This window comes from Lepeophtheirus salmonis, chromosome 1 (genome assembly GCF_016086655.4).
Source record: "Lepeophtheirus salmonis chromosome 1, UVic_Lsal_1.4, whole genome shotgun sequence".
Taxonomy (NCBI): Eukaryota; Metazoa; Arthropoda; class Copepoda; order Siphonostomatoida; family Caligidae; genus Lepeophtheirus; species Lepeophtheirus salmonis.
Window position 1 is genome coordinate 465,114 of NC_052131.2, and position 27,166 is coordinate 492,279.

The 27,166-nt window shown below is 31.6% G+C and overlaps 3 protein-coding genes and 2 long non-coding RNA genes across 6 annotated transcripts; 3 read left to right on the top strand and 2 right to left on the bottom strand.

Annotated features, from left to right (window-relative positions):
- Nucleotides 1-322: 322 nt before the first annotated feature.
- Nucleotides 323-4,575, bottom strand: lqf (epsin homolog lqf). 2 transcript variants are annotated; one of them, XM_071886734.1, is made up of 10 exons: nt 4,120-4,523; nt 3,534-4,068; nt 2,805-3,014; nt 2,482-2,703; nt 1,973-2,081; nt 1,696-1,819; nt 1,334-1,623; nt 1,096-1,260; nt 851-1,036; nt 323-784 (listed from the first exon to the last, which is right to left on the bottom strand). In XM_071886734.1, exons 3-10 carry the CDS (start codon nt 2,958-2,960, stop codon nt 645-647), a joined length of 1,392 nt encoding a protein of 463 aa, XP_071742835.1. In that variant the 5' UTR covers nt 2,961-3,014; nt 3,534-4,068; nt 4,120-4,523; the 3' UTR covers nt 323-644. The 2 variants fall into 2 exon arrangements, with proteins under 2 accessions (XP_071742835.1, XP_040583513.1); XM_040727579.2 differs by lacking the exon at nt 3,534-4,068 and having other exon boundaries at nt 4,120-4,575.
- Nucleotides 4,576-7,038: 2,463 nt separating this feature from the next.
- ClpP (Caseinolytic protease proteolytic subunit) lies at nt 7,039-8,006 on the top strand. Its single transcript, XM_040727609.2, has 2 exons — nt 7,039-7,635; nt 7,718-8,006. Exons 1-2 carry the CDS (start codon nt 7,153-7,155, stop codon nt 7,901-7,903), a joined length of 669 nt encoding a protein of 222 aa, XP_040583543.1. The 5' UTR covers nt 7,039-7,152; the 3' UTR covers nt 7,904-8,006.
- Nucleotides 8,007-8,286: 280 nt separating this feature from the next.
- Nucleotides 8,287-9,138, bottom strand: LOC121132223 (uncharacterized). The gene is made up of 3 exons (XR_005869268.2): nt 9,004-9,138; nt 8,554-8,709; nt 8,287-8,482 (listed from the first exon to the last, which is right to left on the bottom strand). It is a non-coding gene; the product is annotated as an uncharacterized lncRNA (long non-coding RNA).
- LOC139904809 (uncharacterized) lies at nt 8,775-9,576 on the top strand. The gene is made up of 2 exons (XR_011779026.1): nt 8,775-9,039; nt 9,099-9,576. It is a non-coding gene; the product is annotated as an uncharacterized lncRNA (long non-coding RNA).
- Nucleotides 9,577-20,859: 11,283 nt separating this feature from the next.
- On the top strand, nt 20,860-25,728 carry LOC121132236 (zinc finger and BTB domain-containing protein 41). The gene is made up of 6 exons (XM_040727622.2): nt 20,860-21,056; nt 23,714-23,930; nt 24,040-24,224; nt 24,297-24,441; nt 24,518-24,684; nt 25,469-25,728. Exons 1-6 carry the CDS (start codon nt 20,871-20,873, stop codon nt 25,499-25,501), a joined length of 933 nt encoding a protein of 310 aa, XP_040583556.1. The 5' UTR covers nt 20,860-20,870; the 3' UTR covers nt 25,502-25,728.
- The last annotated feature ends 1,438 nt before the right edge of the window (nt 25,729-27,166 follow it).

The following is a 27,166-nucleotide window of genomic DNA, read 5'->3' on the forward strand; positions in this document are numbered from 1 at the left end:
GCAAATTATTATTATACTATCTATCGAAGAAATGAGAGTAGTTAAAAAATAATAGGACCAAAATGATTTAATGTCAGGCAAATATTATTAATAATAATTATTATCTGTTCACTTCCTACAAGTATTTTTTTTTTTAAATTGCACTTACATATTTTAATACTATTATCTTATTTAAATTCATTAGTTAATGAGGAAGGCCTTCTTTATCGTTAAGTTATTTTTCTCAATTAACAGTTTATCAGTTCTCTGGTACTCATACAAAATTATTTTATTATATTTACTATCTAGTAGAGAAAAAAACTTGTATTAAAATGCAAATAACTATGGAAAGAACGTCATTTATTTTAATCTAAAAAACCCAAAAGAACAAAGAAAAAATATTTTCCTCTGAATTTATGTTTTGTCTAAAATGTGTTAATTCATAAAAAAATGCCTATAAATATCTGGACAAGTAAAAAAAAATCATTCTTTTCCAAATGATACAGGATAAATTAAATATCAAATGTGTTAATGAATGAAAAATTATAATTAGCTACATAGTTACAATGCACTGGATTTCATTATTACATGTTCTTTGATATCATTACATAAAACGAACAATAAAAAAAGTTACATAACAAAAAATAATTCAAAATAATATCAAATTAAAAGAAAGGATTAAAATCTTCCGATGCCTTTGTGTTGCTCCATCCAGACTGATTTTGAAGAAGTTCATTCATGGCTGGTTTTGAAGATTTCCCAGCATGAAAAGGATTTGGTGGATTTTGTTCGAAGGGATTGAGGACTGAAATAATATAAAAAACATATTTTATAAATGAGAACTTTAGAATGTTTGTCAGTGTTGACTTACCAACCGATTTTCCACCAGAAACGAGATTATCCAAATTCACAAGATTTGAGTGTTCGTTGAGAAGGGATTCAACTGTTTTCTTAGGTTTATTTGTTATAGGCTCAGACTCTAGTCTACTTTCAACATTTTGTAATAATTCCGATTCTTTATTCTCATTATTAGTATAAATAATTAAGTTATCTCCACCTAATAAAAAAAAGTTCCAATCAAGCATAGGCGAACTTTTATATATACTTTGAACATACTTGGAGCATCCTCAATTGAAGGATTTGTTGGATTTCTAAGTAAGTCAAATGCAGAAAGCGGATTTTCTGCCACTTTATCTGTTTCAATTGCAAGGGTTGGAGCCCAAGGGTCATTTTTCTTTGTGGACATGGAGGTTTCTGTTGAGCTCCAAGGATCTTGATTCTCTATAATAAATTTTAAAAAATATATAGTGAGAGATATTCAAACAGTGAAGACATTCTAATAAATATAATTTACCGTTTACACCATTATCTGACAATGGTTTTTGAAGCTGCAATTGCTGTGGGGACCACGGATCATTAAACGGAACTATGCTGTTGGCCACAGGTTCTTGAGTTTCTGATTGAGTCTCTGCTGTTGTAGAAAATCCCCATGGATCTAAAGAAGCAGCCGTCCTTGCTGGTGGAGGTGGCTGTGGAGGCTGATTACTATCAAAATTAATATCAACCAAATCGAGTAAAGCCGAATTTGTAGCACTACTGGTTTGTGCAGACGTTTTCTTGGATGCCTCAGATTCAACTCCATCTCTGAATATATATTTTTTTTATAATAACAAATTATCTTAAACATAATAATTACAATAGCTAAAGAAATATTACTTAATCTTAGATTTCTGAAGAGCAATGGCCAGCCTCATGTCATCAGATTTTGATTTTGTTTCCTCCTTTTCTGCTTCTTCGCGAGACATGGCTAAGGCTAACTGTAATTGTAATTCCTCTTCACCTAACGTGAAAAATCAATAATTCAAGATTATAAATACCCCATGATATTATAAAACATAAATAATATAATATTTATTTTACATTATACTGACTAATATCTAATCGATTTAATTTATGTCAAATTGGAGCAATTCAAATTCAAATTTAACTGTACCTGCAGTTTGAGGACGAGCTGACTCCAATTCTGATGAAGCAATCTCTTGAGAGGGAGATGGCCCTTGTCTATAGTTTTGCCCTTCAAAGCGATCTCTAGGTGTATTATACTGAAATATTATCTACAATAAGTTTTGAGGTTACACATGAATGGGGATGGGGGGATGGACTGGGATTGAATTGGAGTAGTTATTTTTAATATTTAAGAAGGATGGGATTGCAAAAATAATTATATAAATATAAAAGAAAGCATTCAAATTGTGTAATACGATATACATTTAAGGACAATTAATATCTGATCAAAATTAGCTCACTTGTTCTAAAAGAGGACTAATTTGAATTATGTTTCATTTAACTTGTACATGTATTGTACGTATAAAAAAAAAGTAACTGTAAAAAGATACAAGAATATATAAAACAAGTTTTTTCATATATTTAATTTCAAGGGAGATTCATGGATAGTAGCTGACACATTTAATTATTTATAATTGCTAAATAATATTTACTTACAATAGTATCGTTTCCAATTCCAGCAGTAGATTGCGTAAAGCGTTCCTTCGCTTTTAAGGCTCGGATCCTTTCATTTTTAAGTCTTTCGTCATCTTTCAAAAGTGAAACAAGTGCTTTTGCCTTTTCTCTTACATTGATTCCTTGATCCTTATTATCCTCAAAATACTGGAAATCTTTTAATGTTTGTATCGCAAAAATATTTTCCTTGCATTGTTGAGCAACCTGAAAGAAACAGGGATATCATCGATTTATCAATTGATTGATTGATTCAAGCACATAAAACATTCGAAAAATGATCTTCAACAAGGAAGGCACTCACACACCTTATCACTTCCAGTTTTGATCAGATATTCTAGAAGAACAAGGGCTTTATAAACATGTCTCCAATTCTTTCCATGGTCATTCAGCCTTTTCCATACCATTTGCATGATTTCAGAGAAGGCAATAGCATTGTATGTCAGATCCGCGATCTCTGACATAACAGTGGAGGATGGACCCCATGGATCATTAGATGTGGCTTCACGTACTTTTACCTATAAATAAAAGAAAATAATAAAGTAGTAGTTGTTGAAATTGTCCCCTATAGACATTAAAACTTTTTATTTTTATTATTATTATTATCATCATTATTATTATTCAATGGTTGGAAATACAATAAAAGAAGGGGAAGAGGGATGATATCGTTTTTGTCCTAACATGTTATTTGTCCTTTTTTTTTTTTTTTTTTTTTTCAAGGAAAATATTTTTGGAACTTTTTTGTTTCTTAAATGAGGGAGAAAATAGGAAGAGAAAAGGGGAGCCTAAGGAATGACCTTGATATGCAAGTTTGATTTAATCTTATCCCTAGGGTTTGCTTTAATTTTCAATAAATTTAAATAAACATATAGATCAATTAAAGGAAAAAACCGTCCCTTATGTTTAATACATATAAAAATGAAGAGGTTAAGTGCCTAATTAGAATGAGATAATATTTAGGCGGACAGAGTGGATACGTTAATATGCATATAACGTAGATAATTGAATTGAAGAATAAATATATTCACTTAACTCACTCTTTTATTTCTCTATAGAGATTGAGTGACGTGAAAGCAGAGGTATAAAATTCAAGAATATGAAAATTATGACGTAGCCCTATTTGATATTTCAAATGAGAATGGACTCATTCCCTCAACCCGACCCCATTCATTATTTGGACATTGGATGTGTGAAACTGAAACTGACTTAGGGTTTTTGTAAGGGGTTAAATAAAAAGAGATATCGTATATTGCATTAGAGAATGGATTTATGAGGTCTATTCGAATATTAGTAAAGCGCATCCATGAATCAAGAAAGGCTGAGTAAGAGAAGCTTAAAGGAATGCACAAGGCGTCCATGGCCATTGACTTTTTCATATTTCTGTTCTTTGTTGTCTATTTTTAGTGAGTTTGACAGTTCCCAAGAACAAAGCAACTGCCAACATGATTCATTCAGGGAAATGCACACCCAAACGGCAAAAGTGCAGTCGGATTAAGACTATGACGTCATTGCCATTGCTAATGGAGCCCCAACTCAACTCAATGCGAGAGAGAGATTCCAACCATGACGCCACTTGAAAGGAAAAGGTCGAGAATGACATGGACTCGGTCAGAAATTCCTTACTTGAGCATCCGTGTAATTGTGAGCTACATTCTTCAAATTCCTCCTGATACCGGATATATTGACGGCCATTCTCCGAAGCCTCTCCTTCTCCTTCCTTATTAAAATGAAACTGTAAATACTCAATCGATGAAACACAGTCCACTTCAGTCTTCAACAGTCTTCAACCCTCACTCACTCCATTGAGAGCCAAGAAACAGAAAAGAGAAAAGAAGAATTTAATTAAAAAAAAAAAAAAAAAAAAAATAGCTAGAAAGAGAAAAAGGGAAAAGAAGAAGTAGATCAGAATATTAAGAAAAAGAGGAGGGCAAGAGCGAAGATGAGCTGAGGAAGGCAGTGGTGGTGAGTGGTTGTAGTGAAGGAGGAAGAGGAGGAGGAGTCGGTCCTGCTAGTGACTGCTGAGTACTGTCGACACTACTAGTTACTACAGCTACTGCACAATACAGTTACATGGACTTTAAAAGCCAAAGGAAAAAGATTCCTCACTCATCTCACGCTATAAAGACAGAAAAAGAAAAGGGTCTTTAATAGGGGGTATGCAAGTTAATATAACTTGTAAAGTAAGGTACATTCTGCAATAGCTACTTTGTACAGACTTACATGTCCCCGCATTCTTTAGTATCTACTATATTTCTTGGAATTATGTATTAATATTTACTATTCATGTTCGGTAACTAGATGGAATCTGGGCTAAAAGGGAAGGGATTGCCGTTTCTTATTTGCTCCGTCATGGGCGGAGCTGTCATTGTCAACATCATATTTCTTTAAAGTCACACAACTAGTGTTGGATCGGTCCTAGGACTGATTGCCTAATCATTCTCCCCTCCCACAATTTTTATTTTTCGGTCCGATCCTTTTTTATAATCCAACGGTCCTAAGGACGAAAACATTGGTCCTTCAGCCCTAGCTAGCTAGCTATCTTTTTAATTTCTTCATTCCTAGCTAGGATATAAGTACTAATACAATAATGGATGTTAGCTAGAACATATCATAATTCATAATACGCTCTAGTCACACTCTTCCTACTTTTAACTTCTAGTATCTTTTTTGAAAGAGGTTATGAATTATGATGAAACTTGAGAGACTCAAATGACGTAGCTAGTAGTAACTACGTCATTTTAGCTGTTGTAGTTTCCATAATTAAAAGACCGAAAAGGACCAACAAATTTTATTAGGCTAAGACTGACAGGACTGCAGTCTTTTTAGGGTCTTTTAGACCCATCTAACACTATACACATCCCTTTTAAGTTCCACTCAATCCTAGCTTAGGACTACATAAAAGGGGAGTCTCCTTGTCATACTTAACGCGTGTAGGTATAGAAAAAAGGCGAATATCTTATATATCTACTAAAGCTGTGGTTCTTAACCTGGGTTCCATCGAATCCTTGGAGTTCGGTGAGTCAGTCTCAGGGATTCGGCGGAGATCAAAACACACATGATTCATGATAACACGTTCCACATGACCAATTAAGAAGGGTTCGGTGAATATTAATATAAAATTGGCGGGGTTCCGTAACTCCCAACAAGATTAAGAACCAGTTTACTAAAGAGTCCTTAAATATCTACAAATTTTTATTACGCTATACTACTATTAGGTAGTAATTACCATTTCATTTATGAATTATGAGTATTTTTAAATATATTTTTTCAGATAGGGAAAATGCATCATTGTTTTAATATTGCTTAGATTTTTGTTATAAAAAACCATCAAACAATAAGATTTTAATCAGTCACTTTTATTGCTTAAGCCTCTTTTGCCTTGTGATTTTGACCATCTTTCTAGAGATCCATATATTATAGCGAATACTTAAATGATTCTCGTGAAATCAAATTTTTTAAACCATACCTACTTTCATATTGCCTGAATAGGTAGTAATACAGACCAATAAATAATAGTTCTACAACTGATAGTATGAAGGATTTTGAAAATTATACTGGCTGAAATTTTTTTAGAATAATGCATTTCCATGTCCAAAATAGACCTAAAGAGAGAAATAAATAGAGAAAACCCACATAAATAGGCCATTCAAATTTTGAAAAAATCCCATTTAGGTTCTTGTTTTTTTATTTGTTCTATTGTATTAATATTTTGCTATATTTTAACTATGGTCTTCAATCAAACAACTTATAATAAGCTCTTACGGTAAAAATTTAGTAATTACCTATAATTGATTTATTTATGTGGAGATCCCAGGTCTTTATGGGAGTAATATTCCCATATGTTGACAAACAATTTAGTATAAAAAAAAGATTCAAACTCATTAAGTTTTGAAATTGTAACAAAATTCAGATATTTTAATAGAAGTATACAGAAGTTATGAGGTCACATATATTTTTTTGAAATACATGATCACTCAACAGTTCCCAATAACTATTTATTTGTAATAGCATAATAGAGTTATACTTCGCATACAAAAATGTCGAGAAAAGAGGTATGGAATCATCAGAGACGCATAAGTAATAAGGAAATCAGGGGTGAGCTCCTAAGTACTTATAGAAGACATACGATGATTTTGTGGTAGATATATAGAAATTTATGTATACTTGGGAATAGAGACAATGATTCACAAGGTTAGAAGTAACAATCATAGACCTTGATGTGAGGTGCGTATACACAATCCATCTATTAAAGGAGATGTTCTCCGCAGAGTGAGAAACAAAGAGGCAAGATCTCTTGAATAGAGTATGACGTTAAAGAGAAGATCAGAAAGTGTGTCACAAGGATATCCAAGTGGAATAATGTGAAAGACCCATCCAAACGATCAAATCCATGTAGTCTATTATCTCACCTCCCATCTTTGAATAATATGTAAATTGAGCTGAAATTGATACTTACACGCGTCCAAAGGTTTTGTGAATCAAAAAGAAGTTCTAAACGCTCATTCGAGTTTTCTAAAGTATGACGTCATGGTTCAGAACTGACGTCAGTTTGCCGTTTAAAACATTACATAAATCAGTTAAAAAGCATACTTTACTTAATACTAACACTAATAGATAATTTAATTAAAATAGAATATTAATAATTCAATAATAAAGATGTTGAGGTCCATAGGAAGACTCTTATCTGTTAATGGACCCATGCGTGCAGAGGCACGGTCCATGTCAGGCCTCGTACCCATAGTAGTGGAGCAGACGGGCCGAGGTGAGAGATCCTACGACATTTATTCGCGTCTTCTCAAGGATCGAATAATTTGCTTAATGGGACAGGTGGATGATGTCATCTCTGGACTCATGGTGGCACAGTTGCTGTTCCTCCAAGCCGAGAGTGGAAAGAAGCCCATTCATATGTACATCAATAGCCCTGGAGGTAGTGTGACGGCGGGTCTTGCCATCTACGACACCATGCAGTATATTCAGCCTCCCATTGCCACTTGGTGTGTGGGTCAGGCCTGTAGCATGGGAAGTCTCTTACTCACTGCAGGAACTAAGGGCATGCGGCATTCTCTACCCAACTCCAGAATCATGGTACATCAACCCTCAGGGCAATCACATGGCCAGGCATCGGATATTCAAATTCAAGTAAGTTAAGCCCTCATTACTAATTGTTCATTCACCATCTTTATATTCATTTATAACTCTACTTTATTATTATCTCTTAAAGGCTCAAGAAATCCTGAATCTCAGAGCAAGACTCAACAACATCTATGTGAAGCATACGGGTCAACCTTTGGATATAGTCGAAAAAAGTATGGATAGGGATAACTTTATGAGTGCTGATGATGCATTAAAGTTTGGCTTAATTGATAAGGTCTTAGAGACGCCGCCCAAGCCAGGCCATGAGTTATAAGATTTTTTTAATGACATCAGACATTTTGTACATCATTTTAAATACCTCCTGTAAACCGCGTTTCATTTGTTTATTGCTATTATAAAAATCACATCGGAAAGTCGTCCCAATCTTTTTCTCATTTTTGTTATAAATTATCCTGTTTTTGCCTTTCGTCTACTCAAGTTTAAGCAACCAACATGATTGTTATGAGGGGATTTTCCTTGAAAATTGACTATAATGATTTTGCATCCCACCCAATAATTTAAAATGTGTCTTTAATTAATGTATGATGTGAATGAAGTTTCCCGTTCATTTCACTGTTACTTCTTCTTTTACGTTTCCCAGCCTTAAAAATGTCCAAAATATTTTAAATACCAAAAATTGAACTTATAGTACTTACATTGAATGTTCAAGGGTATAATTTATTTTTCAGGTTACAAATTGAATTTAAATTATTTAAATATAAATATCATTTTAAGATAGTCAACAGATAAATAGAAATCCTAGTCACGCCGTTGGCCCCTCCCTGCCGACGCCCCTGGTACCAGAAAATAAATATACCACTTCAAAGAAACGCGGAGGTCAAAATTTACTTATCTAATGAGATATAAAGGCATTAGGGTCTTAATAATATAAATGTTACTGCGAACTGTTATGAAGCTACTCACCTGTAATAGCGATATTGAAGCGGTGGCCTTCAGCTCTCCTTCGAACCAATAAAAACAACAGCCCATAAACGTAGTAATACCTCATAATATCCCAATCCAGCTGTAGACTGGTTATTATAGGAATCGTCATTGCTATTTTAGATATTTCAAGTATACCTACAAATAGATTACACGTTTTAAACAATTTATCAAATCTTCCCTCTTTCAAAAAAATTCGTCAGGTTCCTGATAAGAATATAGAGCTTTTTCGATTATTGAAAAAACTGATGAAGTTCAAGATGTATTCAGGAAGCAAGGGGCTCTATAGCTAACATAGGTAAATGTTATGTAATTCGATTTATATTTATCAACAAGTATTCTCGGAATATCATAAAAAATATGAAAAAACCACGTGAGAACATTCTAAAAGAGCTGACCAATAAATGGAATAAGCTAGGTTTTAGTACTTACGTATTTCCTAGGACATAACTGATCGACAAAAAAAGGGTATATTATGAAAACGATATTTTTTAGACTTAAATGTCAACTATGAGATCTCACTCTAGGTCAACCTAAGATTGTACAACGTCGAGCACTGGTCATTACTTGACTACTTTCAGTTACTCATAAACTTATTATGTCGCAATAAAGTGATGAACCTCGTTGATTGGACTTTGTCTCTTAATAATCTTAATTACAAAAGAATCCAGCTCCTGGGATTGGCATCTCTGTATCTCAATTATAAATTAAAGATTATTATTTTCTCCATGAATTATTGACATGATCAAACTGTATCGAAATGCACTTGAAATAACATTTTTTTTTGCATTAGAAAAAGAACTACTACAACTTCATAATATTAATGTCTATGGTGACTTTTATGAGCCGACTAATTCTTTCAACAAGAGCCTCAGAGGACTCAGACTTCAAGGAAATGGTTATCTGTATCATATAATTCTAGAATTCCATGTCTGTATACATAAATATAAAACACTAAATTAATTCTATTAACCTTGTATGAAATATATTTTGTATTTGTGGGTCCTTTATGTGTTTCTACACGTTTCCTGGTCTTCCGTTTTTTTTTGGTCATATTAGAGGTGCTTATACTACACTCAAACCACAAAAACCGTTTTTTGGAGCTCAAGGAGACTAGGTAGGGGATTGAGTTATTAATTAAAAAGTGATTGGCATCTCAAAAAACAACTATACGAATAACTACAGTTTCTAGATTTATTCAAAATCTAAAAAGTTATTGGTAAAAAAATAAATTGGTGAAAATTGCAATTTCACTTTTTACATTATGAACTTTGACCTCGTGGATCAAGTTTTATCTTACTCAAATTGAATTCATCTTTTATCTTTAAATATCTTGAAAATGTATTTAAATGTGCTGAGGATAAAAATCTTTTTTCGGAGATATTTCGATTTGAATTACAAATAAAAGGCTGTCCATTTTATAAATATTTAATTTTAAGTTAACTTTTTTTATAATATGATGAAATAATAAAATATTTATAAATTAATTATATGATTTTGTGTGTTGACGGTAGACTTTATTTTATTTCGAATTCAAATCAAAATACATAACCAAAACAATTTTTTTAAATTATATTAATAAAACGAGCATTTCTGGTTAAACCCTCAAATTAAAATGGTAATCCTAACAATTTGGGGAAATATTTTAGAAGAGAGAAGCTGACGTGTAGTGCAAATCCTCAACAAACTCTCCGTCATTCATGAGCACATGTTCTTTCCTCCAGAATAAAATGATAATTAGGGATGGTCGAAACGCAAATAAAAATAACAGTTTTACGATTAGAAAAGAAAAAAAGGATTGGTACTTTTGTTCTTTTTTCCATTCTTTAATAGATCATCATGCTGTTAAAATCTCTCTTTGAATAATGAATTCATACCTATTTTTGGACTAAATTTTTACAAATGGATATTAAAATAATAATAGTTTAAATATAATTTTACTATATTAACAGCTTAAAAAATTTAAAACTCTGCCTTTGTTTCTCATAACAAGAAAACTCACCCAATAAATAAGGCTTAGGATTTACAGTCCTATTTATAATGTAGGTATTATTTAATAATATTTCATTCCTCCATAGCTCTCTCCGTAGTCACGGGCCTAGCTTTAGAGATATTTGTAACATATTGAAATCTTAATATAAATCCAAGGCTAAGGCATTAAATCCCTTAAATATACTTAAAAAATAGATAACATAGTTGGTAAATATGGAAATAAAATCAGGGAGTAATGAAGGGTAATAGTATTTATTCCTCTCTAGCTAGCAATTAATTACTCGTATAATTGGAGAGCATTTTCCCCCATTAAAAACTTATTATAAAATAACTACAAGAATGATTTTAATTACAGGTAACATATGATTCCTAAATACATTTTCAACATTCCCTCCATTCAGTATTTTGAAATGTTCCAGAGAGTCAAAATATAGTCATTTTTACTTCTTTCAACATGAAATTCATTTTATAATTTAAGCAATGGACACTCTCCATATTTGCTTACTCATTTTTCCATCTAGATCCCTTTCAAAGAATGGTTTTATTCCTATGAATATCCCCCCCTTAATCAAGAAGCATATGTTAACTCCATCTATTAATGAATATAGATGTTAAAAAATGGTTTAGGACTCCTTTCAGACGGTTGGTAAGTATGTATATAACAATATGTATACCATACATATTGTTATATACATACACAGTTTGTGAAAAATTACTATATATACAACAGTTAAAATTCCTCTGCGTATTGAGTAATATCTGAACAAGAAAATAAAATATATAAGGTGGTTTATGTTTTTTTATGTACTTATAGGATTTTATGTATAATGACATACGTATGTTTTCAGTAAAAAGACTGAAAACCATTGGGGTTTCTACTTTTTTTAACGGAAATAAAATAAAATTACATACTTACATATATTTTGACGAAAATAAATATTAAAACGAAACCGTTTTAATTATTATCATTACAATTACAATATATATATATACAACATTTTGAATGGCGCAGACATCCGAATCACCTCTATCACAAATTCGAAGGAATTCAGCATTATAGGTTTCTTGGTATTAGAAAGATAAGTCTAATTGGTCTTAACTTTCTTAATCACCTGTATCCATTTCTCTCTATCCTTGAGATTTTATAAGAACTTATATTCTTTGTTTTTTATATCCCAGATGACCTGCTTTAAATCCCGGGTCACTCAGATGGACTGGCATTAAAATTAAAATCTATATTTAATAAATTTTAAGAGTGAAGCAGTTCTTACAAATAATATATTAACTTTCCCACTCACCTTAACGTATATTCAAGAGAGCAAGTATATTAAGTTGTACAAAATAAGAAAATTCACTTTGACGACTAATGTATAGGACACAGAAAATATTTTCTCTTGCTCCTATCCTTTTCTTGTTGAAACCATCCTACTTTTTTAAATGTTTCCTTATCGTCAGTGTGATGTTATTTATTTCGAATGGTATCTATTGAGCTAATGAATAAGAGATCAATTAGCAGTTATAAAAAAATATAATCATGGAAGAGTTTTTTTTGTATTTACAACCTGAATTATTTTGTTTTATTTCCCTAAACTGTTATTCCTTTATTTTGAAAAGAGTACAATAAGTATAAAGTTATTACCAGTGCTTGAAATACAAAGAGTAAGCCGGTGGATTTGTTGTGAAGGGATGAGTATAAGTACTTGTTGGACTCAGAGTAAAATTAAGGATCGGTATCAGAGTAATTCCTGCCTATATCATTGCTAGAAACTACGCTTCTAGCAATCTGTGTGTGCTCATTTCGCTTGCAGGTAATTTGATAAAAGATCATGAAAGCTAAGCTGCTCTATTCAAAAGCATTATCCAAATTGTGAGGGGGACCTCCTTAATTTTGGGTTTCTTAAATAATAATATAGTTTAATTAATTTTATAATAATTAATTGTTATAATGAGTAGAGAGATGGACAAATGGATCTAAGAAATTAATTTAATTTTGTAACTAAATATAAATTTAATTATTATGTCACGTACAAACTACAAACAAACATGTATGTGGTACTAGCATAATATCTATTCATGGTGCCCTATTAGAAGCAGATGCATGATCCTTTAACAATGGGTCTAACAGGGATACTTAAATATTCTCCTCGTGTATTTTGGGAACAATGAGTTCTTAAATATTTTTGTACAAGTCTTTGACCAACTTCCACTTTTAGACAAAAAAATAAAAATAAAAAAAATAACGAAAATATTGAACATTATTCATTATACATACATTGACTTTTTAGGTTCAAATGGCATTAATTCTACAGAACTTCGTTATAATTCACGAAACCTATCAAGTACATATTTTTCTTTTAAAAATGTGCCAAATAAAGTTATTAGTTTATAAAAAATGTTTTTTTTGTTTAACAAAGTATGGGGTAGGAGGAGAGAGATTGAAAAAATGTGTAGGAAATGCAAACATGGAGAATGGGAGCAAAAAATATCAAAAAATGGTGTAGATCCCCTATGCTTGTAATTTATAGAGTCACGTTAGTAAAGCTTCAAAAAATTATACTCTTCAAATAAGAGGGGGGTAAGTATTTAAGCCCTGGATTAAATTGTTATGAGTGGAAAATGTTTTTCTTGAAGGATGCACGATATTCCTTCCGGATTTCAAATCGATTAAAAACACTAATCGTAAGCAGAATGAAAAAAAACCTGCCTTTAAATATCAAAAGTCCTTTAATACAGGGATTCCCTTAAGTGGGAGTTGCAAGACACAGATGCTGGGTTGCGAAATGCATTCCAAAAACAGATACAATTTTTGTTTATATTTATTAAAAAAAAAAAAAAATGGTATAATATATACATATGGGTTGATATTAGAATGAAACCATGCAATTGTGGTCGAGCGTTTAGCTATTGTATTGAATACGCCTCAGCTAGAAAAGACATAGCAGTACTTAAGTAAAGAAAATCCTTCCTGTATAACCCTTTTTCAAAATAAGAGTCACTAAACAAAATAGCTTACACATTTCTCATTAGTTTTTTCTTTTTTTCCTCCACAAAAAATAAAAATAAATAACATCACCAGTAGCACTGTAACTAGGTAAAACTCTTTTGGCAACAGCTGAACCAAAACCAAATCGCGAGGGTTATAGGAACAGGACAGGCTAGTGGATAATGAGAGACCAGTGGAGCTTTAGATGTAAGCAGAAGTAGAGATGCAAACAGGAGAAGTCAGAGGAGGTAGACGGCAGACAAGAATCCCCGTCCTCAAGTAAGTCTATCTTCGGCAGAGGTGGATACCTCCATGGCAATATTCATCACAGTCTGTACAGCACGCCAAGGATTGAAAATATTAAGAGGAATTTATCCAGTATGGATTTACGTGTTTCCTAATCAACGAACGACAACATCCCCAATGTGTGATATGCATTGAGGTACTGATACATAAGAGCCTCAAGCCGGCAAAAATGCCCCGACAGTTGAAAACCAAGCATCCGTCACTCGCTGATAAACCATCCAAATTTTACACAGAAAGAAAAGAGTGGTTAAAGGCTAAAAGCAAGTCCTTACCGACTAAATAAGAATCCCAGCCAAAGCTCAAAGGGCATCATATGAGGTGGTATATTTAATTGTGCAGGCTAAAAAGCCAACCAAAATTGGTGAAACCTTAATTAAACTTGGTGGTATAGGTATGAGTCGGGTCATAATGGTAATGCTGATAAATTAGCCCGTGAGCTGGAGTCATTGCTGCTGTCAAACTTGACTATTGGCCGGGGTATAACAGACTTAACCCAGAATAAAAGGAGGAAAATATGCTTCAGAACTAGATGAATCACCGTTATAATGTGCAACATTATAAACCACCTCCAGGTTCGCTGCGGATCGCAGGTTGAAAAGTTTGGGAACCCCTGCTTTAATATATGTATAACAAATTCCAAATCCATATTGTTGAATATATAGGGCAATGATGGCCCCAAAGCAAAAAAAAAACATTTTTTTTTGTATTTTGTTGTGGGATGTTGACATTCTTCCCCTCTGCTAATTATGTACGCTGATTGGTTGAACTGTAAATAACTTTGTTAACCTGTGCAGATATTTTATAGCATAAAGAATTATATAAAATAGGAGAGAATGACGTAATTGACTAGGAACCCTATAATTTCGGACCTTTTCTCTCTTGCTCTCTCTTTTATGAGATGAAAGGTTGAGAGATGCAATCAAGTCACAGAATGAAGATTTTGATATAAAGTCCCTTAGGACAGTAATAAAAGTAATTTGATGAAATATTTTTTTAATATAAGTCCAACATTTGAAACTACTTTCAGTTTCTTTAAAGAAATATTTTAGTCTAAATAAACTACATAATAAAATTCAGCTTTTGAAATGAATTACATCGTCGTAAAAATAGGTTTTTTATTATTTGATTATTGAGTCAATGTGTTGCATTTAAGTTTCTCCAAAATATTATAGATTTCTCCTTCTTTTTGTTATGTTGGTGGTGATCACCCTATCTGCATTCAGTATAGTTATATAACGGTTCTTGGATAATTGGGAGAAAATATTTTTGCAGAAGGACAATTTGCCGAACGGGCAATTCGCCGAAGAACAATTTGCCAAATGCCAATTTACCGAAGAGACATTTCGCCAAAGGATTATTTGGGACATTTGGCCAAAAAATCATATTTAATAAATACTATATCAATATGTGGGATTGCTTATTTTAATTCAATTAAAAAAGATTGTATGATAAATTGCCCGATTGTTATTGTTCAATTGCTATATATGTCATATAAGTAAATTAATTAGTGTTCTTATCTAGAAAATATTTTTTACTAATTAGGTATATTCATCATTGATTATTGTTGGTTGTGGTGAGGCTCACCACTGAAAAAATTTGGTCGAGGCACTCAAAGGTGGGGTCCTAGGAGAGCACAAGAAAATGAGTCACGTAAAACATTGTAAAGCTCAGTACAGTTGGAGCAATCTGGAATCTGAATAAAAACTAGTTATAGAAGCAAGATTCCGATTACAGGTAATGAGAAGAAGGGGAAATTGATTGTTGAATACTTCCACTGGAATCTTGTTATAAAGGAGAAACACTTTTGTTCCTCATTTCCCTAATTTGAGTCCTGAAAAATTGATATAAATAGCGCTACAGTACTAAATTTTCAAATTACTTAAATTTCTATCTTATAAATGTCCAAAATCTCTACGAATGAAATGGATTAGTGATTTTAATGCAAATATAGAACTTACTTTTGTTCTCACTGCGGCCCCTGAAGGCTATTTGTTGTCATTCTTGTGTAAAAAGAATCGAAGCTGATAATAAATGCAACCTACAAAGACATTTGTACACCGTCAAGCACAAAAACATCCTTCAACTTAAGAGAAATTTAACCTCCGGCATTCACTGAAATCCTTATATTCCATTTTTTAAAAAGGTTGGACTTATAATCAGTGGTCTTGAAAATACTGGAACAAAAGTGCCTTGAAAAAATGAGCACTGCATTTGAGAGAGAGAAAGGAAATGGACCATGCAAAATTATACGGATAAGTAATGATATAAGCCCATTCTGGTACAAAAATGAAGCAATTAATGGGGAATTGACGGAAAAAGTTTTAGAAAGAAACGAATGGCAGAAAACAGTTTCAGAGAATAGCAGATTTACATATATATCGGATACACCAATCAAAAGGAAGATATCGTTCTTGGGATAGTTTAAAAAAAATAAAAATAGTGAATTTACGGCAAATGAGATTTTGGAAAGAGAAAGAATTTTAAAGAGAGTGGTTTTTAAGAGAAGAGAAATTGGCCCTAGGGATATAATGGACCAAGTGATTGAGTGTTGTTGTTTTTTATCAATTTTAAGTTGCATTATGTGCATAAAGATTTTTCTTATATGGACACCGGCCCATATCAAGCGGAAATTAATTATAACTGCAAAAGTTTAAGTTCTGTTATATAAATTTAGATGCACAAGAACACCATTGCCTAAGGATTTTACTGTAATATTGAAGAATATTGTATTTAATTTGTTATAAAACCAAAACGAATGTTTTTTTATTATATAATAATAAGTTAAAATATAGTTGTACCAAGGTACCGAAAACAAAAATATATCATAAATATAAAACAACCCTTACAATTTTAAATTATCCTTGTAAAACTGTATTTTTGTTTCATTTCAAAAAACTCAATTTTCAAAATTTTAGGGCGTTTTTTGCTCATTTTGGCCAAAAAATCGCCCTAAAATCTTAAATCTAATAATGCCACACCACGTGGAGTGGTGTTTGCATCTCGTTCAAGAGATCATGGAGCTGGAAAAGGTTGAAGGCCCATGACGTAAAATAAAAGGTGTACTACCTTTTACTTTTTTACACAAATATTTGATATATATTAATAAAAATTTAGGATATTTAAAGAAAAGCCTATTCCGGATTGTATAGAGCTCCAAATCAAATGTAGGGTTGTATTTGTGTGTGTGGAAGGGGGAGTCAATTTGAATCCCCTTCTATGGATTTGAGAAGAACGTGACTTGATATTCCATGGACTACGTTTCATAGGTCATGTGGGGCATACTCATTCATATAACAAACAATAGATCCGTAAAACAATAGAGGCTCAACAACAATAGAGAGGCTAAAGGGGGAAGGGGGGTCATGTGTCCAAAGATTAAAATAAATAACTGAAATAAACAATAGAGACTCAATACATAATACACAGATGGATGGCACAGGGTTTTTGCTCTCTCCTACACACTCATCATTAGAATGATGATCAATTTTATACGCATAAATAAACCTTTTTGAAAGAGTAAAATCCGCGTGCGTCTGAGTTGATTTTTGTTTCAACTTTGTTTTTAATAAAAAATTGAGCGTCTTAAAAAGATTTTTTTTTGTAAAAAAAGAAAAAAAATCCTCAACTCATGAAAGAAAAAATATATGGAATGACTCATTTTGAGATTGAAGAGAAAGAGAGAGACAGATTTTTATTTTTTTTTGAAATTCCGTTGAGAAGGTGGAGTTTTTTACCCCCCTCTTTTTGTAAGGGAGAGGGATGGTTCAAAAGGAAAACGATTGGTGTAGCTATTAACTCACGTCCCTACCCTCAAGGGATAAAATATTTCTATTGGCATACATATTTTTTTTTTCTTCATTCAATGAAAGCTTTCTACTGTATCACCCATATCTAGGGTTGAATGAATTTCTACGTAGCAGGATGTTCATATTGGTCAAACAATATCCCACTTTTTGCTCAGATTCATATGAAGTATAATTTTCATTTTAATCAACTACTTTAAGGGACTAGTCACAAACAATTCCGAGAAATGACATAGTTAAGGAATGAATATCTTGACTTTGAAAACTTTCATCGTTGATATCTCAAAATTATAATATACTTTTGCATTAGATCCACGATGTGTTAAGTATTGCATGTATGTACCTAAATCTCAACCTATCCTTTAAAAAGAAGAAGAAGAAATGGGCAAAATGATATATTAACTACTAGTTAGTCAATAAAGCCAATCTGCCAAATAGTTAAACTATTCTTTGAATATTTACTTCTTAATGATAACTATACAGATAAAACGAACAGATAATCTGAAACACTTGAAAAGTTGATTGTGGTATACAGTGAAACTGTACTAAGTAAAAAAAACAATACAAGTGGTACAAACTCTTCCAAGACGGCTGGGAAGATGCCAGACAACAGATGAAAACGTTGAAGCAGTGAAGAAAATTGTTTTTGAAAACCGTCGAATCACTATTAGAGAAGTTGCAGAGGATGTTGACATGAACATTGGGCATGAGACGAGTGTTTGCAAAGTTTGTTCCAGAACTGCTAATTTTGAAAAAAAGAATCGTTGCATGAGCATCGCTCATGAGCTATTGACAAGCGTCAATGATGATCCTGATTTTCTCAAAAGGGTCATAACTGTTAACAAATCATGGACATATGGTTATGATATCAAAATCAAGGCTTGATCGTCTCAATGGAAGACTGTACAAAAATTGCCAAACATGCAAAATACTTCGAACCATTATCCCTCTCCCAAACAAATTAAATATAGGTATCATATAGCTAAAACAGTAAATGTATATTCGTGGGGAGTGTGTACTAACATAAAAAAAATCAAGCATACCAAATGTACCTTACCCGCGAAATTTGAAAAGTCACCTTACTTTTTGAATACACCTCGTAAATTACTCGTCTATTTATAAATAACAATGATTCCGAATCACTAGAAATTAAATTATATAACTTCTACTAATAGGACTATCCTTTATTTATATAATTAATACTTATCTAAATTATTACAAGATCTCATGATCCTCGTAAAAGTTAGAGTATCCCTTACACTACCCTCAATTTTATCATTTAATATCCGAATATACAACATAATTGTTTTGTTTTTTTACAATTATGGATGGGAAATTGCGGTGAGCTTACTTTTTCATTAAAGACAAGATGTACTGTTTTTGTCAGTAAAATGAAGTCATTTCAGGTAAGATTGTCTTCAAGCGTTTGTCAAATATGGAATCCTTCTGAAATTGCAACAGAGGCTCAATATTTTATACTGAGTTATACAAATGCCGTGAATGCTCTGAGGAGAGGAACTAATGATTGTGTTTTTTGTTTGTTTGAGGTGGAGAGAGAAAAAAACTTAATTCCTCTGCTCGATGAGAAGAAAAATTGTAGAATTAGACAAGAAAATGACAAAATTGAGAATCATACGAATCCAAGGTTTTTAACATTGCGTCTACATGCAAAACCTCCTCAATAAAAGTTGAAACTTAATATTGTTAGTTTAAAATATAAATCAATAATTATGTTAGTTGACTTGTTAGGTAGATTTAAGATTTTAATTGTCGAGGACAATTATTTTAGTTTATTCCTTATTTTTGTATATATATCCTCTTAATGTCTTAAATGTCCCACTAAAATCTACTAATATAACTAAATAAAAGTTAATTAAAGAAAACAAAAATAGTTACATTTTAAATGAACCTAGCCGAGTACTTTTTATGATAATCTCCTTTTCAGAGCTTTCTTCAAAAGCATTTTCTTATAAAAAATATCATAAAAGTTAAAATAACGACCTAATTATGTCAAAATTAATTCATAGGTAAAAACTTTCGTAAGAAAATATTCTGAAAAAAGTTTTAATAATTTAAGCCTTAATTCAAATTCGTGACTCAAATAGATAAATCAATTTTCTTTATACATATTACGAGCATGAAGATTGGATAATTCTTTAGTACTCACTGTTTTGATCCACAGATTCCTGACTCTTGTAAAATGATTCCAATGACCAGAGAAGACTTTGAAGCTAAATTTACATGAGCATCTTTTCACCAATTTTAGCAAATATAAAAAAAGTCTTCTTGCATTTTTTTAAAATAAAGTTTTTCTTCCTATGATACTCGTGTTGGATTCGACCGAGATTAGTAGCCTCCCTCTTTCCCCAGCTTGCACACCCACTTCTCCATCCACCCCCATCTGCAATCCATTGTGTGGATAAACTTTACTTATTATCATACGTTAGTTTGTAGTCAGCTTTCAGATTACTCATTTATCAATTGAAATTAAAGTGATTTTGATTTCCCCACTTATAAAGAAAAGTTTTTATTCATTATTAGCTGTGTGGACGACGTACGTTTATGGTATTGAAACAGAGAGTGAACAATTACTTTGCAAAAAAAAAAAAAAAAAAAAAAAATAGCCTTGAAATAGTCGACAGATTCGCTTCATTTGTAATTGAAAAGATTTTTAGTGTATTTACAAGATAGAAACTTAGAAGGGAAAAGGGGAATTTATGTTATTCATCTATTCCTTTCTAATTTTTGCCAACCCAATGGATTCTTTAGAAGATGAGACGCCTACAGTTTTTATTTAAAAAAATCTCAAATAAGAAAGGTTTTCAAATATATTTATATGAAAAAAGTGTGGATTAGTTTTTTTGGGGGTGGTTTATAAGGGCTCAAACATTATGGTAGAAAGTAGTACGTTGTGAGTGTATATATATGTGTAATAATATTCAGATAGTAACCCCTCTGCCAATCCTGCCACATTGATAGACAGTATACAAAAAATCTCATTTTTTTTTTTAAGGAAATAAATGAAATAAAAAAAAATACGATTCTTTGAACCAAGAGAAGCAGAACGAAAAAAAAGAAGAAAAAAAGGAGAAAAACAGATTCAAAAGCGGGGGTAGAAGGGGGTGGAGAAAAGTTGTTGTCGTTATTCACCCCCAGTTTTGTGATTTATTTAAAAAATGGAATAAATAAAATACTTTTCGGATCATTCTTTATAAATGATAAGAGGTTGGACTATGAATACGTCCTCTTCCACAGGAAATTTACAGCCATCAAGCTTTCATCGTGTTCATCAGTATTCTCAAGGATCCTTTTGGCCCAACTATGATCAATCTGGAACGACAGGAGATTCCAATCCTTCCTCATCTCAGAGAACGACGACTAAAATGATGTCGGATCTTCAGGTGAGAGTTTTTGTTGTATAACTTTATCCCAAACCCTGGGATTGATGAAACACTTTGATCCCATGGAAAAAAGAGACTATATTAATTGTAATAAAATCTCCTACAAATTTATATTTCAAGTAATCAAATACAGAGAGATCTTACATTAAAGTGAGACTAAGATCTTGAGATTTATATTTATTATTGCAAGTTTTCTTCTGAGCGTTATAGCAAATAAAACAATTCCCTATTTCTTGAGTCATATTTCATTTATATCAAAGTTTTTTTTCCAAGAAAAACTTTGTACTGCATTTCAAATGATCAAACGATCTCACTTTTGATAAAACCTCATATGGTTATTTTTTTATATATATTTATTTATCATTCGACTAGGGGATATGTATCTCCAATACTCTTCTTATGATTTAAAAAAAAATAATTATAATTTTTTTAAAACTGAAATAGTATATTAAAAAAGCAAAAAAAAAATCAATCTATAAACCAAAGAAAGACACAATCAGAAGCATGAAAGGAACATTTAAAAAAAATTCTTTAACATTCTTGAGGGAATTAGATTCTCTCGCTTGAACAGGAACAAGATTCCAATTGTGAACAATCCTAATAAAAAAGCTAAACTTGATATGGTTGCTATTTGCAAGTGGCTGTATAAGGTAATTCTTGGAGGATAACTTTGTACTATAATGGTTATTAACGAATTGTGGCATGTTTTTTCTAAATTCCAATGTGAAAAAGCTACCTTTCTGCACAGCATTTTACAATATACGACTAAAAATACCTTCTAAAAGGCATCATTTTGACTAATATTATTCACAATTGAAGTAGTTGTGTTAAACTTTAAGTACAAGTATTTTTTATGTTGTATATATTTTTTGCCTTTTGTAATATGGTAAGATTTTTAATCTATATATGTATATCAAAAAGTTCCTCTGAAACAACTAGTATGAAATCATTAAATCGATTAAATCGTGCCAAAGAATCTATATTTATCGAGGGGACACTGTGTAAAATTATAGAGGGTCATTCAAAAGTACATCATGGAGCATAAGCGCTTTTGATCCTTTCACACCCTATGCAACACAGCCTCATACTGTTTCCATCCCTTTCCTCTCTACAAAAAGTACAAATAATACACAAGTGATTGAAAAATTACTGATTTTTACAACTTATAAATAAATAAGTTAGGAGAGATACTTAAAAATAGTTGTATATTCTTTTTTTTAGAAAATAAAATGTAGAGCCTTTTCCTTTTTTTTCAAATAACCTTTTTAAGGGAGAAAAATATTATTGAGTGCCCTTTTTTAATAAATGGTCAACATATTTTTTTAGCAAAAATATTACATCTTATTTTTAGAATTTTAAATGTTGAAGGTTATCCTTTATCTTATATGTGGGGCAATATGATAAAAAAAAAGCTGTAATACTTTTTCTCAATATTCCGACAGTATAATAAATGTATCCGTTGATATAATTCTTATAATTTATATTAATTAATAAAACTGATAAAATCCTTAGAAGCCACGGATTTTAAGGGTAGCTGAACCTGATAAAAATCGGGTTATTTGGAAACACTGATAATAAAAGATATTGAGACGTCATGACGTTAAAATAAATTTTAAAGAAGAGTGTATAGGTATTCATGTTGCATGAATACCTAAAATAAGAAAGGGATTAGCTTGTTAAGAACATGCCCCACCAACTCAAATTGATTATATTGATGATATCAAAATTCGATTTTTAGTTGAAATACCGCACGATCAAATTGACTGAGCCTGTAAATAATATTTTCATGTAAAACTCTGGTTAGACAGTTTTTCAGTGGTTTAATATTGTATTTGACTCTCTAAAAAATCCTCTTTGGGTTTTCATTGAAGTAAAGAACTGCGTTTTTCTCTGTTTCATCTAAAAAAAATTCCAACCTTCTTTAATGTTATTGCCACACTTATATACAAGAATAAACTTTTGAATCTACCTCCTCCTCCGTTTTTTCTGCCTAGCAACATTTTTTATTTGACACCCTACTATTAAAAATTAGAAGAGATGGATTACATTAACCAGTGTTGATTTGTCTGGTATAGCTTCAATTCAAATGAACACATATGATAATTCAATCTGTTTAATAAAGCCAAATAATGAAGTTGTATAACTAATTTGACATATTACTTTGGTAATATTTCTTCTTGATTACTTAAGACAACATCATCTTTCTACATTGGATATATACATTTCGAAACAAACATCACATCACACTTTCATTATCATTATTATCCCCATGCGTCCGTGGAATGGACAGTCCCATACTAGTAGCAGTAATATATTTTCTACCTCTAAAATCATATAACATCCAGGTGATGTTAACAAGGATCTTCATTCAGTAGTACCATAAGTAATGCTCACGCTATCTTCTTGTGCTCTTCGAAATACTGTCCCTATTCATGATCTGGTGTGTACTCAATTGGCTTTTCAGGAGAATTATCTTTTTGTCAATATACATATATTTTATTTGTTTTTCAAAAAGTATTTGGTTTTCCCGAAATTACAAACCTGATTGTCCGAATCTTGGTATACAAACTGGAGGTGCCATTGCCTTCTAGATCATGAAAGTGTATAAAAAGTTGAGATATTATGCTTAGATTACAAAATTTTCTATCTCTTTCTAGTTTTTAATGACCAAAACAGCTTCACAGATGCAAAACAATCCAATGAGAGTCTCCAAGTACCACACCTGTCCTCAATGCCTAAAATCCTTTACTTCCAATCATCAATTGGTTCAACATACACGAGTTCATACGGGAGAGAAGCCTTACAAATGCTCTTATTGTGACAAGAAATTCAAGCAACTGTCTCATGTTCAGCAGCACACTCGTCTTCATACCGGTTAAATGAGTGCACTTTATTTGAACACTAATTAATATTAAATAATGAATCCCTTTTAATCTCTTTTACCCATATCCTTTCCTCTTTCTCTCCCTTACTTCATTAATAGGTGAAAGGCCCTATGAATGCTACTTCCAAGGCTGTAGAAAAGTCTTTATTCAACTCTCAAATCTTCAACAGCACATTCGAAACCACGAAACTCAACTGAATCGCCACAAGACGAAGCCCTTTTATTGTACTCTATGTGGTAAGGGATTTACCTCACAGAATTCTCTAAGAGCTCATTCCCTTAAGGTAAATCCTTCTTCTATTGTCCCTCATTTGATCACATCACGTAATTACTTATTTTCCCCCCATTCCAAACAGAACTGCCCTCACCAGCAAGGCCCAAGATCTGCAGGGTCCGTACCTCTCTATTGCTCAATTTGCCAAAAACTCTGCCCCTCAGCTGAGGCTCTTATGGAACATTTAAAGTCTGTTCACAAGGATCCCAATGCATCTGGTGTCCCTGGTAAAGCTTTGATTCATACATCCATTACATTTTTTTGCAAAAAAGCAAACATGAAAAAAACATCCCTTTTTTCCAGTTAAGAGACGTAATCCCAATCATCAATGCCCGGTGTGTGGTAAGTTTTACGTCAATGAGGGAAGCCTCCGACGGCATCTCCCTACTCACGCTGAATTTAATAAGTTGGACATATCCAGCAAGTGGAATGCAGCCTTTGCTGTTCAGCCCTATTTTCATATGAAAGTGGTAAGATTCTAAAGGATCGTTTCCACATGTTTCAAGATCCTGTAATCATAGTATTTGTCAAAGGGGGATATTATTTTATGTTTAACATTTTAATATTTAGTGATGCTCCACTTCCTTTTCACAAAAAGAGGACATGTGATTACTAATGTTATCTGAGCATAAAAAAAGAAATTTGTGACGTAAATTTACATTTATACAAGTTTAACAAGTAACTTTATTTGTCAAAAAAACTCATCTTTTTGATCAGGAGAAATGTCATTGTTAGGGTTTAAATTCTAAGCATTTTTATACGTGTGAGTTTGTTGGAAATTCGAATAGTGTTTTTTTTTAAATTTATTGAGATGAGAACACAAAAAATACTATATAGAGATACCACGAGAAGGTGTTCTCAGGAATTAAGGAGTATTACGCTGATGATTTCTTGAGGAGATATAAGGGTAAGTCTGTTTTGGACTCGGAATAGAATTGAAGATCGAAAACGTAGTATTTCCGCCATATGTTCTTGCTTTGTGTTTATAGGCCCTCCTCCCATAGTTACTTGCAGCTAATCTAATGAAACGTCACGATAGCTAATCTGCTCTTCTTCAAAACATTATCCAAATTATGAGGGTTACCACTTTAATTTTGCTTTCTTTTTTTACATACCGAAAATGCTTACGATTTAAAACCCTGACGACCCCAGTACAAGGAATGTTATTTCTCTTAATCAACGTTGAAATAGGTGGAAACGAGGCTCAGTAGTCAATCAAGATAAGTATATCAATAAGTATATTTTTCATTCCAGATGGACACAAAACATCAATTTAATCCTCAATAACTCATTCTTCCAAAATTGTATTTTTTCTATATATGTAGTATCTTTATTTTGTTTTATAACAATATCTTTAAAAAAAAAAAAAAAAACTTTGATAAACTATACTTAATAATTAATTAATTATTTTTGACACAATGTAATAATTGATCATGTCATATTAGGATTTCTGTTTGATTTGTGTAGTTAATATATTTTTACACTTATTTTCTAATTAAAATACATAAAACTGTCTTTTTCTTTTGTAATAAGTTAAAATGATTTGGACCTTAGAGTATTCCCTGACTGTAAGAAAAATGGATTAAAATTACACTTTATATAGGTACATATGTGCTGGTGGAAATATTACAATTTTTTTTTTGCTTCCTAGAGAAGGTCACTTGCTCTAATTTGAAGAAAAGAAAAAAGTTAGTCATAAAGTATAAGAATATTCAATTTTCATGGGTATGCTTTACGAAAGTGCTTTCCTTAACACAAAGTAGAACTATTTACATATAATTATATTCAAACTTAGATGGAGTTAATCTCATTGCTTTAAAATTGAATTCCTACAAAAATTATAGTTGGAAGTGTGTTAAGTGTAATTAGAATTGCCCTTAATGAAGTTATTTGATTAATATGTGGCCATGATCAAATTTCATTAAAAGAGTATCCTTAAATACTTTTATTGGAATCTTTTAATGTCTTTTGAAGATATCACGAATTGATTGATTCTAAAGGATTTTGTAGAAAGTATCGGTACAAAACGCTCACCTAAACCTTCTAACCAGAATTTAACAATCATTGTGTATAAATAAACTAATTCATTTTTAGTCAGAGATATCAATGTGCTCAATACTTCATTGCAGGTATTTGATCTCTCTTAAATATATATTTATTAATAGATTGAAAAAATATATATTGTAGGTACTGAAATTTTTTTGATTCAATTTTCAACAATTAGATAGATTGTGCGGTGTTTTACCAACATGGAAAGGTTATATAAGGACATGATAAAGTATTTAATTTTCTATGCCCCATAAAAAAGGGATATTTAAGTATATTAGTGCTTCTCAAGATAATTTTTGAGAACATGGTGAATTGAAGAAATTAGTAAACCCGTCTTTAAACGTTTTACTTACTCATATATAGTTATGAAAACAAAAATTTCGTTTTGTGCAGTTTGCGAAACACTGTTTTTATATAAAAATAAATATATATCCTTACAATTTTTTGACAAATTTTTAGAAAAAAAATTGATCAAAAGGCTAGTTTTTACAATGATAACATATTTCATTTTATGTCGAATAAACTATCATTACTATTAACGAAAATCTTATTATTATTGTTCGCTACTTACAACATACTTAATCGAGGCATGGGGTATAATATGTGTGTATTTTTTTTTCTTGTTTGGCAATGACTTAACATCCTTAACAAAACAAGAGGCAAAAGTGATAATCACTAATACTATAAATAGTGAGATATGATTTTGCTCAGAATATTACTCAATACACACATATAACTACTCAAACTAAAAGTTTCTGTAGCGTGGGCAGGTTAAATATAAAGAAAAAAAAAGTAACAAAAGATATCAACATATGAGAGATATGTATGCCTGTAAAGGAAAAAAAAAAAGAGTGGAAAAATAACTGTGTTTTTCATTAAAAGATGGTGCTAGAATCAGATTGC

Bases quoted from the DNA above. Each gene is read 5' to 3' on its own strand.
- lqf (XM_040727579.2), bottom strand. From the start codon at position 4,188: ATGGCCGTCAATATATCCGGTATCAGGAGGAATTTGAAGAATGTAGCT. The intron at 2,082-2,481 runs GTAAGTAAATAT...ATAATATTTCAG, and splicing joins GAATTGGAAACGATACTATT to TATAATACACCTAGAGATCG. The intron at 785-850 runs GTAAGTCAACAC...ATATTATTTCAG, and splicing joins TTCTGGTGGAAAATCGGTTG to TCCTCAATCCCTTCGAACAA.
- ClpP (XM_040727609.2), top strand. From the start codon at position 7,153: ATGTTGAGGTCCATAGGAAGACTCTTATCTGTTAATGGACCCATGCGT. The intron at 7,636-7,717 runs GTAAGTTAAGCC...TATCTCTTAAAG, and splicing joins CATCGGATATTCAAATTCAA to GCTCAAGAAATCCTGAATCT.
- LOC121132236 (XM_040727622.2), top strand. From the start codon at position 20,871: ATGATAAGAGGTTGGACTATGAATACGTCCTCTTCCACAGGAAATTTA. The intron at 21,057-23,713 runs GTGAGAGTTTTT...ATCTCTTTCTAG, and splicing joins AAATGATGTCGGATCTTCAG to TTTTTAATGACCAAAACAGC. The intron at 24,225-24,296 runs GTAAATCCTTCT...CATTCCAAACAG, and splicing joins TAAGAGCTCATTCCCTTAAG to AACTGCCCTCACCAGCAAGG.